Raw genomic sequence first — 12238 nt, 5'->3', positions numbered from 1 at the left:
ACCCTCCTCTCTCCTCCGTAGATCCTAGCCATGATAGAGGAGGCAGCAGGAACCAGGATGTAACTCTCTAACCCTCCTCTCTCCTTCATAGATCCTAGCCATGATAGAGGAGGCAGCAGGAACCAGGATGTAACACTCTAACCCTCCTCTCTCCTCCGTAGATCCTAGCCATGATAGAGGAGGCAGCAGGAACCAGGATGTAACTCTCTAACCCTCCTCTCTCCTCCGTAGATCCTAGCCATGATAGAGGAGGCAGCAGGAACCAGGATGTAACTCTCTAACCCTCCTCTCTCCTCCATAGCTCCTAGCCATGATAGAGGAGGCAGCAGGAACCAGGATGTAACTCTCTAACCCTCCTCTCTCCTCCGTAGATCCTAGCCATGATAGAGGAGGCAGCAGGAACCAGGATGTAACTCTCTCTAACCCTCCTCTCTCCTCCGTAGATCCTAGCCATGATAGAGGAGGCAGCAGGAACCAGGATGTAACTCTCTAACCCTCCTCTCTCCTCCATAGATCCTAGCCATGATAGAGGAGGCAGCAGGAACCAGGATGTAACTCTCTCTAACCCTCCTCTCTCCTCCATAGATCCTAGCCATGATAGAGGAGGCAGCAGGAACCAGGATGTAACTCTCTCTAACCCTCCTCTCTCCTCCGTAGATCCTAGCCATGATAGAGGAGGCAGCAGGAACCAGGATGTATGAGTGTAAAAAGATCAGCGCCCAGAAAACCATTGAGAAGAAAGAAGCCAAACTGAAAGAAATCCAGACGGTGGGGCCGCCATTTTACCTGTGATAACTGTTAGTGGAATTAAATAATTCCTCCAATATACTCATTAATTAAATTCAATCTGTCTATTTATAAGAATTTGTAAGATACTTATTAACATAAAATAGACAGGATGCAGTCTTATTAAAATTAGATAATAGTGTTTATTCTCGGAGCACGCTCCCATTTGATCATAAACACAGGTTTATATACAAGATATGACGTCATAGGTTACAGAATAAGTCTCATTGTCCTGACAAATAGAAAACAGGTTCAAAAGTTCATTCCAACTTCACAGGGCACTCGCATGACACACAATATAATCATTTATCCTGAAGGCTCACTATAATTTATTACCACTTTAGCAAAGATAATCTTTCAAGATAATGGAAGACCTAAAAAGTTACTCACAGCCTTATCTAAACACCTCAGGGCTAAGTTGGGTCAGTTCAACCATAGTTTAACGACCCTTTCTGCTTATTCTATGACCCACCACACAAATCTCTTTTCACAAGGCATGCAGAGTTCAATTAGTTATAGTTTTACCTAAAGCTAGAATTTGTTTTAACTATTTATTAACAAAATTCCTAACATAACGTAGCTCTGTGTTTCCTGGTCCTGGGGAACCAAAGGGCACGGTTTGTTTTTCTCTCTAGAAAACTAAGTTCAACTCTTCATCAGGCCTTTAGTTGAATCTAGGTTCAACTCATAGCTCCTACTATCAACAATGGCGCCTTGGATATTAGTTGTATTTGACTAATTTGTGTTTGGTTGTGTTCAGATCCTTGACGAAGAGATCACTCCCACCATGCAGAAGCTGAAGGAGGTAGGAAGTCCCGTTTTTAAGATGTGTTTTTAGGAACATGAAATCGTTGTCCCCTGATGAGTGTGACCCTGGAATAAACACCCCCAAGGATCTTTAATACTTCCTGTCGCCTCCGTCCATCCCATGTCACTCAGTTGGTAGAGCATGGCACTTGTAGTGCCAGGGGTTGTGGGTTCGATTCCCACGGGAGACCAGTAGGAATGAATAATGAAAGCATTCCAGTAGAGTAAGTGCTTCTGGGTAAGAGCGTCTGCTAAATGTCTCCCCTTCATTAACCATCTTTATCCTTTCTGTCTTCCTTCACGGCCGTCCCGCTGTTTCTCTGTCCTCTCTCTGTCCCTCTGTCCTCTCTCTGTTTCTCTGTCCTCTCTCCGTCCCTCTGTCCTCTCTCCGTCCCTCTGTCCTCTCTCTGTCCCTCTGTCCTCTCTCTGTCTCTCTGTCCTCTCTCCGTCCCTCTCTCTGTCCCTCTGTCCTCTCTCCGTCCCTCTCTCTGTCCCTCTGTCCTCTCTCCGTCCGTCTGTCCTCTCTCCGTCACTCTGTCCTCTCTCTGTCCCTCTGTCCTCTCTCCGTCCCTCTGTCCTCTCTCCGTCCCTCTGTCCTCTCTCCGTCCCTCTGTCCTCTCTCCGTCCCTCTGTCCTCTCTCCGTCCCTCTCTCTGTCCCTCTGTCCTCTCTCCGTCCCTCTCTCTGTCCCTCTGTCCTCTCTCCGTCCCTCTGTCCTCTCTCCGTCCCTCTGTCCTCTCTCCGTCCCTCTGTCCTCTCTCCGTCCCTCTGTCCTCTCTCCGTCCCTCTGTCCTCTCTCCGTTCCTCTGTCCTCTCTCCGTCCCTCTGTCCTCTCTCCGTCCCTCTGTCCTCTCTCCGTCCCTCTGTCCTCTCTCCGTCCGTCTGTCCTCTCTCCGTCCCTCTGTCCTCTCTCCGTCCCTCTGTCCTCTCTCCGTCCCTCTGTCCTCTCTCCGTCCCTCTGTCCTCTCTCCGTCCCTCTGTCCTCTCTCCGTCCCTCTGTCCTCTCTCCGTCCCTCTGTCCTCTCTCCGTCCCTCCGTCCTCCTGTAGGAGCGTTCTTCATACCTGGAGTACCAGAAGGTGATGAGGGAGATGGAGCACCTGAGTCGTCTGTACGTAGCCTGGCTGTTTGTCTGCGCTGAGGAGACCAAGGTACACACACACACACTGAAGGTCCTGTGTGGAATATTACGTCATGTTTTAGTTGTGGTGGTGTCATGTTGTGGTGGTGTGTTGTCGTGGTGTCTTGTTGTCGTGGTGTCTTGTCGTCGTGGTGTCTTGTCTTGTAAGCCCAGCAGTGTCCGTTGGGGATGAATAACAAAGTGAATAGAATGAAATGTGATTTGAATTCACTGTGATTTGGGTTCACAGGTCAAGTTTAATGGAACTGTTGTTGATTTAACATATTGTCGATTTTAAATATCAGGTGAAGTCAGCGGAGGACCTGAAGGTGATGCAGGACTCCATCACTCAGCTGCAGGCCAACATGGCAGACAACGAAAACAAGGTCCAGGAACTCTCCGCCCAGATACAGGAACTGCAGAAGAAGAGGGACCAAGTAATGAAATGCTATTCAATTCAATACAACTTTATTAATCCATTCTGGGAGCGTTGGAGAGAAAAAAACATGTTGCAGATAACATAAAACGAGGATGGGCACCACTTCTCTAATGTGAATGAATGATAGTGGCAGATCTATGCAACACATTTCTATCTGCAGCTGTTGAATCTCATTGAATGAGCCCTTTGGTCACGGACAGTTATATTTCAAACATTTAGCTTGGAGGTTATTATATTTGACTACGTCTGTCGGGGTGGGTGTCCTGACGTCCGTCGGGGGTGGGTGTCCTGATGTCTGTCGGGGGGGGGGTGTCCTGACGTCCGTCGGGGGTGGGTGTCCTGACGTCTGTCGGGGGGGGGTGTCCTGACGTCTGTCGGGGTGGGTGTCCTGATGTCTGCCTGTCCGTCTCTCCTGTCCTACAGGAGGTTGGTGGAGTGCTGAAGGGTTTAGAGGAGACTCTGTCTGAGGTCCAGAGGGTCGATGCTAAAGCCCAGAGTGCTGTGGACATGAAGAAACAGAACCTGTTAGATGAGACCAAGAAGAGGAAGGAACTGGTGAAGAGCATGGAGGAGGTGAGAGGAGGGAGGATAAAGAGAGGGGTGTAGGGGTGGTGTGTGTGAGAGGGGGGGTGTAGGGGTGGTGTGAGAGAGGGGGGGTATAGGGGTGGTGTGTGTGAGAGAGGGGGGGTATAGGGGTGGTGTGTGTGAGAGGGGGGGTATAGGGGTGGTGTGAGAGAGAGGGGGGGGTGTGAGAGAGAGGGGGGGGTATAGGGGTGGTGTGTGTGAGAGGGGGGGGTGTAGGCGTGGTGTGAGAGAGGGGGGGGGGTGAGAGAGAGGGGGTATGTAGGGGTGGTGTGAGAGAGAGGGGGGGTGTAGGGGTGGTGTGAGAAAGAGGGGGGGTGTAGGGGTGGTGTGAGAAAGAGGAAGACAAGCAGACAGCCTGAAAGATGACTAACTAAAACCACTGTCTCTCTCCTCTCTGTGTTTCCCCCCCAGGATAAGAAGGTACTCGTTGTTAAGGAAGGAGAGGTATCCAAGGTAGCGGAGAAGCTGTCTGCCCTACAGGAGGAAGGTCAGAAGGACAGCGCCGCCCTAGAGGCCGCACAGTGTCATTTCAAGGCTGTGTCCGCAGGGCTGTCCACCAATGAGGACGGAGAAGAGGCCACGCTCGCCGGACAGATGATGACCTGCAAGAATGACATGAGTAAAGCTGACACCGAGGCCAAACAGGTGAGAAGGGATTGATCCATAATATAATATATATGCAACAGTTGATTGATTTTGTGTCGAAACAGAGAGTTGATTGATTGTAGAAAGGATATGAGTAAAGCTGACACAGGACCAACAGGTGACTCTGACCTCTAATATCTGACCTACGACCTTCAAAGAATGCAAACTGAATGAGAATGATGACCTCAATAAAAGAGTTGTGACTGAGTTTTTCCTGCTTTGTCGGATGAGTTTTTCCTGCTGTGTCGGATGAGTTTTTCCCGCTGTGTCGGATGAGTTTTTCCCCGCTGTGTCGGATGAGTTTTTCCCGCTGTGTCGGATGAGTTTTTCCCGCTGTGTCGGATGAGTGAGTCTTCATTCTCTTCCTGTCTTTGCTTCTCCCCCAGGCCCAGATGAAGCTGAAACACGCCCAGCAGGAGTTGAAGGCCAAGCAGACGGAGGTCAAGAAGATGGACTCTGGTTACCAGAAAGACCAGGAGGCCTTCAACACTGTCAAGAAGAACAAGGAGAAAATAGAGGCTGATCTGGAGAAACTACAGTACCAAGGTAGAGGAGAGGGAGAAACTAGAGGCTGATATGGGGTTAACTACAGTACCAAGGTAGAGGAGAGGGAGAAACTAGAGGCTGATCTGGGGTTAACTACAGTACCAAGGTAGAGGAGAGAGAGAAACTAGAGGCTGATCTGGGGTTAACTACAGTACCAAGGTAGAGGAGAGAGAGAAACTAGAGGCTGATCTGGGGTTAACTACAGTACCAAGGTAGAGGAGAGAGAGAAACTAGAGGCTGATCTGGGGTTAACTACAGTACCAAGGTAGAGGAGGGAGGGAGAAACTAGAGGCTGGTCTGGGGTTAACTACAGTACCAAGGTAGAGGAGAGAGAGAAACTAGAGGCTGATCTGGGGTTAACTACAGTACCAAGGTAGAGGAGAGGGAGAAACTAGAGGCTGATCTGGGGTTAACTACAGTACCAAGGTAGAGGAGAGGGAGAAACTAGAGGCTGATCTGGGGTTAACTACAGTACCAAGGTAGAGGAGAGGGAGAAACTAGAGGCTGATCTGGGGTTAACTACAGTACCAAGGTAGAGGATAGAGGGAGAAACTAGAGGCTGATCTGGGGTTAACTACAGTACCAAGGTAGAGGAGAGGGAGGGAGAAACTAGAGGCTGATCTGGGGTTAACTACAGTACCAAGGTAGAGGAGAGGGAGAAACTAGAGGCTGATCTGGGGTTAACTACAGTACCAAGGTAGAGGAGAGAGAGAAACTAGAGGCTGATCTGGGGTTAACTACAGTACCAAGGTAGAGGAGAGGGAGGGAGAAACTAGAGGCTGATCTGGGGTTAACTACAGTACCAAGGTAGAGGATAGAGAAACTAGAGGCTGATATGGAGAAACTACAGTACCAAGGTAGAGGAGAGGGAGAAACTAGAGGCTGATCTGGGGTTAACTACAGTACCAAGGTAGAGGAGAGGGAGAAACTAGAGGCTGATCTGGGGTTAACTACAGTACAAAGGTAGAGGAGAGAGAGAAACTAGAGGCTGATCTGGGGTTAACTACAGTACCAAGGTAGAGGATAGAGGGAGAAACTAGAGGCTGATCTGGGGTTAACTACAGTACCAAGGTAGAGGAGAGGGAGGGAGAAACTAGAGGCTGATCTGGGGTTAACTACAGTACCAAGGTAGAGGAGAGGGAGGAACTAGAGGCTGATCTGGGGTTAACTACAGTACCAAGGTAGAGGAGAGGGAGAGAGAAACTAGAGGCTGATCTGGGGTTAACTACAGTACCAAGGTAGAGGAGAGAGAGAAACTAGAGGCTGATCTGGGGTTAACTACAGTACCAAGGTAGAGGAGAGGGAGAAACTAGAGGCTGATCTGGGGTTAACTACAGTACCAAGGTAGAGGATAGAGGGAGAAACTAGAGGCTGATCTGGGGTTAACTACAGTACCAAGGTAGAGGAGAGGGAGGGAGAAACTAGAGGCTGATCTGGGGTTAACTACAGTACCAAGGTAGAGGAGAGAGAGAAACTAGAGGCTGATCTGGGGTTAACTACAGTACCAAGGTAGAGGAGAGGGAGAAACTAGAGGCTGATCTGGGGTTAACTACAGTACCAAGGTAGAGGAGAGGGAGAAACTAGAGGCTGGCGTTGATGGTAAATGTTTAGGCTGGCGTTGATGGTAAAATGTCGAGGCTGGCGTTGATGGTAAAATGTCGAGGCTGGCGTTGATGGTAAAATGTCGAGGCTGGCGTTGATGGTAAAATGTCGAGGCTGGCGTTGATGGTAAAATGCCGAGGCTGGCGTTGATGGTAAAATGCCGAGGCTGGCGTTGATGGTAAAATGCCGAGGCTGGCGTTGATGGTAAAATGCCGAGGCTGGCGTTGATGGTAAAATGCCGAGGCTGGCGTTGATGGTAAAATGTCGAGGCTGGCGTTGATGGTAAAATGCCGAGGCTGGCGTTGATGGTAAAATGCCGAGGCTGGCGTTGATGGTAAAGTGCCGAGGCTGGCGTTGATGGTAAAGTGCCGAGGCTGGCGTTGATGGTAAAGTGCCGAGGCTGGCGTTGATGGTAAAGTGCCGAGGCTGGCGTTGATGGTAAAGTGCCGAGGCTGGCGTTGATGGTAAAGTGCCGAGGCTGGCGTTGATGGTAAAGTGCCGAGGCTGGCGTTGATGGTAAAGTGCCGAGGCTGGCGTTGATGGTAAAGTGCCGAGGATGGCGTTGATGGTAAAGTGCCGAGGCTGGCGTTGATGGTAAAATGTCGAGGCTGGCGTTGAAGGTTTTAAATGTTGAGCCTGGCGTTGACGTCTGATGTGTTGTTTATCAGATGGAAAGGAGGAGGGACTTCTGGAGAGGAAGAGACAGCTGAACCGTGAGGTCACCACCCTCAGAAATACCTACGAGGGTCTGATGTCCCGCTTCCCGAACCTACGCTTCGACTACAGGTACACCGTGTGTGTGTGGTGTCACCCAGCTCAGAGAGACCATAACACACCTCAGTGTGGTCCTCTCCTGTCTCTTTCAACCTGAGCAACGGGAAGGTTTTCTTGGCTGACTTGATTATTGATGTGACATTTACAGTAGGGAGTCATTTAGCAGACTCTCTTATCCAGAGAGACTTACAGTAGTGAGTCATTTAGCAGACTCTCTTATCCAGAGAGACTTACAGTAGTGAGTCATTTAACAGACTCTCTTATCCAGAGAGACTTACAGTAGGGAGTCATTTAGCAGACTCTCTTATCCAGAGAGACTTACAGTAGGGAGTCATTTAGCAGACTCTCTTATCCAGAGAGACTTACAGTAGTGAGTCATTTAGCAGACTCTCTTATCCAGAGAGACTTACAGTAGGGAGTCATTTAGTAGACTCTCTTATCCAGAGAGACTGACAGTAGTGAGTCATTTAGCAGACTCTCTTATCCAGAGAGACTTACAGTAGGGAGTCATTTAGCAGACTCTCCCTCATAGTGACCCAGAGCGTGGCTGGGACCGTAGCAGAGTAAAGGGACTCCTAGCTAACCTGATAACAGTGACGTGTCTCTGTCCCCCTCATAGTGACCCAGAGCGCGGCTGGGACCGGAGCAGAGTAAAGGGACTCCTAGCTAACCTGATAACAGTCAGTGACGTGTCTCTGTCCCCCTCATAGTGACCCAGAGCGTGGCTGGGACCGGAGCAGAGTAAAGGGACTCCTAGCTAACCTGATAACAGTGACGTGTCTCTGTCCCCCTCATAGTGACCCAGAGCGTGGCTGGGACCGTAGCAGAGTAAAGGGACTCCTAGCTAACCTGATAACAGTGACGTGTCTCTGTCCCCCTCATAGTGACCCAGAGCGCGGCTGGGACCGGAGCAGAGTAAAGGGACTCCTAGCTAACCTGATAACAGTGACGTGTCTCTGTCCCCCTCATAGTGACCCAGAGCGTGGCTGGGACCGGAGCAGAGTAAAGGGACTCCTAGCTAACCTGATAACAGTGACGTGTCTCTGTCCCCCTCATAGTGACCCAGAGCGTGGCTGGGACCGTAGCAGAGTAAAGGGACTCCTAGCTAACCTGATAACAGTGACGTGTCTCTGTCCCCCTCATAGTGACCCAGAGCGCGGCTGGGACCGGAGCAGAGTAAAGGGACTCCTAGCTAACCTGATAACAGTGACGTGTCTCTGTCCCCCTCATAGTGACCCAGAGCGTGGCTGGGACCGGAGCAGAGTAAAGGGACTCCTAGCTAACCTGATAACAGTGACGTGTCTCTGTCCCCCTCATAGTGACCCAGAGCGTGGCTGGGACCGGAGCAGAGTAAAGGGACTCCTAGCTAACCTGATAACAGTGACGTGTCTCTGTCCCCCTCATAGTGACCCAGAGCGCGGCTGGGACCGGAGCAGAGTAAAGGGACTCCTAGCTAACCTGATAACAGTGACGTGTCTCTGTCCCCCTCATAGTGACCCAGAGCGTGGCTGGGACCGGAGCAGAGTAAAGGGACTCCTAGCTAACCTGATAACAGTGACGTGTCTCTGTCCCCCTCATAGTGACCCAGAGCGTGGCTGGGACCGGAGCAGAGTAAAGGGACTCCTAGCTAACCTGATAACAGTCAGTGACGTGTCTCTGTCCCCCTCATAGTGACCCAGAGCGCGGCTGGGACCGGAGCAGAGTAAAGGGACTCCTAGCTAACCTGATAACAGTGACGTGTCTCTGTCCCCCTCATAGTGACCCAGAGCGTGGCTGGGACCGGAGCAGAGTAAAGGGACTCCTAGCTAACCTGATAACAGTCAGTGACGTGTCTCTGTCCCCCTCATAGTGACCCAGAGCGTGGCTGGGACCGTAGCAGAGTAAAGGGACTCCTAGCTAACCTGATAACAGTGACGTGTCTCTGTCCCCCTCATAGTGACCCAGAGCGTGGCTGGGACCGGAGCAGAGTAAAGGGACTCCTAGCTAACCTGATAACAGTGACGTGTCTCTGTCCCCCTCATAGTGACCCAGAGCGTGGCTGGGACCGGAGCAGAGTAAAGGGACTCCTAGCTAACCTGATAACAGTGACGTGTCTCTGTCCCCCTCATAGTGACCCAGAGCGTGGCTGGGACCGGAGCAGAGTAAAGGGACTCCTAGCTAACCTGATAACAGTGACGTGTCTCTGTCCCCCTCATAGTGACCCAGAGCGTGGCTGGGACCGTAGCAGAGTAAAGGGACTCCTAGCTAACCTGATAACAGTCAGTGACGTGTCTCTGTCCCCCTCATAGTGACCCAGAGCGTGGCTGGGACCGTAGCAGAGTAAAGGGACTCCTAGCTAACCTGATAACAGTGACGTGTCTCTGTCCCCCTCATAGTGACCCAGAGCGCGGCTGGGACCGGAGCAGAGTAAAGGGACTCCTAGCTAACCTGATAACAGTGACGTGTCTCTGTCCCCCTCATAGTGACCCAGAGCGCGGCTGGGACCGGAGCAGAGTAAAGGGACTCCTAGCTAACCTGATAACAGTGACGTGTCTCTGTCCCCCTCATAGTGACCCAGAGCGCGGCTGGGACCGGAGCAGAGTAAAGGGACTCCTAGCTAACCTGATAACAGTGACGTGTCTCTGTCCCCCTCATAGTGACCCAGAGCGCGGCTGGGACCGGAGCAGAGTAAAGGGACTCCTAGCTAACCTGATAACAGTGACGTGTCTCTGTCCCCCTCATAGTGACCCAGAGCGTGGCTGGGACCGGAGCAGAGTAAAGGGACTCCTAGCTAACCTGATAACAGTCAGTGACGTGTCTCTGTCCCCCTCATAGTGACCCAGAGCGCGGCTGGGACCGGAGCAGAGTAAAGGGACTCCTAGCTAACCTGATAACAGTGACGTGTCTCTGTCCCCCTCATAGTGACCCAGAGCGTGGCTGGGACCGGAGCAGAGTAAAGGGACTCCTAGCTAACCTGATAACAGTCAGTGACGTGTCTCTGTCCCCCTCATAGTGACCCAGAGCGCGGCTGGGACCGGAGCAGAGTAAAGGGACTCCTAGCTAACCTGATAACAGTGACGTGTCTCTGTCCCCCTCATAGTGACCCAGAGCGTGGCTGGGACCGGAGCAGAGTAAAGGGACTCCTAGCTAACCTGATAACAGTGACGTGTCTCTGTCCCCCTCATAGTGACCCAGAGCGCGGCTGGGACCGGAGCAGAGTAAAGGGACTCCTAGCTAACCTGATAACAGTGACGTGTCTCTGTCCCCCTCATAGTGACCCAGAGCGTGGCTGGGACCGGAGCAGAGTAAAGGGACTCCTAGCTAACCTGATAACAGTGACGTGTCTCTGTCCCCCTCATAGTGACCCAGAGCGCGGCTGGGACCGGAGCAGAGTAAAGGGACTCCTAGCTAACCTGATAACAGTGACGTGTCTCTGTCCCCCTCATAGTGACCCAGAGCGTGGCTGGGACCGGAGCAGAGTAAAGGGACTCCTAGCTAACCTGATAACAGTCAGTGACGTGTCTCTGTCCCCCTCATAGTGACCCAGAGCGCGGCTGGGACCGGAGCAGAGTAAAGGGACTCCTAGCTAACCTGATAACAGTCAGTGACGTGTCTCTGTCCCCCTCATAGTGACCCAGAGCGCGGCTGGGACCGGAGCAGAGTAAAGGGACTCCTAGCTAACCTGATAACAGTGACGTGTCTCTGTCCCCCTCATAGTGACCCAGAGCGCGGCTGGGACCGGAGCAGAGTAAAGGGACTCCTAGCTAACCTGATAACAGTGACGTGTCTCTGTCCCCCTCATAGTGACCCAGAGCGCGGCTGGGACCGGAGCAGAGTAAAGGGACTCCTAGCTAACCTGATAACAGTGACGTGTCTCTGTCCCCCTCATAGTGACCCAGAGCGTGGCTGGGACCGGAGCAGAGTAAAGGGACTCCTAGCTAACCTGATAACAGTGACGTGTCTCTGTCCCCCTCATAGTGACCCAGAGCGCGGCTGGGACCGGAGCAGAGTAAAGGGACTCCTAGCTAACCTGATAACAGTGACGTGTCTCTGTCCCCCTCATAGTGACCCAGAGCGCGGCTGGGACCGGAGCAGAGTAAAGGGACTCCTAGCTAACCTGATAACAGTGACGTGTCTCTGTCCCCCTCATAGTGACCCAGAGCGTGGCTGGGACCGGAGCAGAGTAAAGGGACTCCTAGCTAACCTGATAACAGTGACGTGTCTCTGTCCCCCTCATAGTGACCCAGAGCGTGGCTGGGACCGGAGCAGAGTAAAGGGACTCCTAGCTAACCTGATAACAGTGACGTGTCTCTGTCCCCCTCATAGTGACCCAGAGCGTGGCTGGGACCGGAGCAGAGTAAAGGGACTCCTAGCTAACCTGATAACAGTGACGTGTCTCTGTCCCCCTCATAGTGACCCAGAGCGCGGCTGGGACCGTAGCAGAGTAAAGGGACTCCTAGCTAACCTGATAACAGTGACGTGTCTCTGTCCCCCTCATAGTGACCCAGAGCGCGGCTGGGACCGGAGCAGAGTAAAGGGACTCCTAGCTAACCTGATAACAGTCAGTGACGTGTCTCTGTCCCCCTCATAGTGACCCAGAGCGTGGCTGGGACCGGAGCAGAGTAAAGGGACTCCTAGCTAACCTGATAACAGTGACGTGTCTCTGTCCCCCTCATAGTGACCCAGAGCGCGGCTGGGACCGGAGCAGAGTAAAGGGACTCCTAGCTAACCTGATAACAGTGACGTGTCTCTGTCCCCCTCATAGTGACCCAGAGCGCGGCTGGGACCGGAGCAGAGTAAAGGGACTCCTAGCTAACCTGATAACAGTGACGTGTCTCTGTCCCCCTCATAGTGACCCAGAGCGCGGCTGGGACCGGAGCAGAGTAAAGGGACTCCTAGCTAACCTGATAACAGTCAGTGACGTGTCTCTGTCCCCCTCATAGTGACCCAGAGCGCG

General features: G+C 52.1%; 1 protein-coding gene across 2 annotated transcripts in view; it reads left to right on the top strand.

The window, feature by feature from the left end:
* smc2 (structural maintenance of chromosomes 2) overlaps positions 1 to 12238 on the top strand; it is a 43294-nt gene that overhangs the window by 2409 nt on the left and 28647 nt on the right. For both annotated transcript variants that reach the window (XM_071408283.1, XM_071408284.1), the window contains exons 5-12: positions 658 to 768; positions 1547 to 1591; positions 2641 to 2742; positions 3017 to 3148; positions 3574 to 3723; positions 4147 to 4380; positions 4767 to 4926; positions 7197 to 7314. In XM_071408283.1, the coding sequence (XP_071264384.1) occupies positions 658 to 768; positions 1547 to 1591; positions 2641 to 2742; positions 3017 to 3148; positions 3574 to 3723; positions 4147 to 4380; positions 4767 to 4926; positions 7197 to 7314 (1052 nt within the window). The remainder of the gene's footprint in view (positions 1 to 657; positions 769 to 1546; positions 1592 to 2640; positions 2743 to 3016; positions 3149 to 3573; positions 3724 to 4146; positions 4381 to 4766; positions 4927 to 7196; positions 7315 to 12238) is intronic.

This window comes from Salvelinus alpinus, chromosome 6, assembly GCF_045679555.1.
Source record: "Salvelinus alpinus chromosome 6, SLU_Salpinus.1, whole genome shotgun sequence".
NCBI classification, from domain to species: domain Eukaryota; kingdom Metazoa; phylum Chordata; class Actinopteri; order Salmoniformes; family Salmonidae; genus Salvelinus; species Salvelinus alpinus.
The sequence above is the reverse complement of the archived record's forward strand: the minus strand, read 5'-3'. Positions and strand labels throughout refer to the sequence as shown.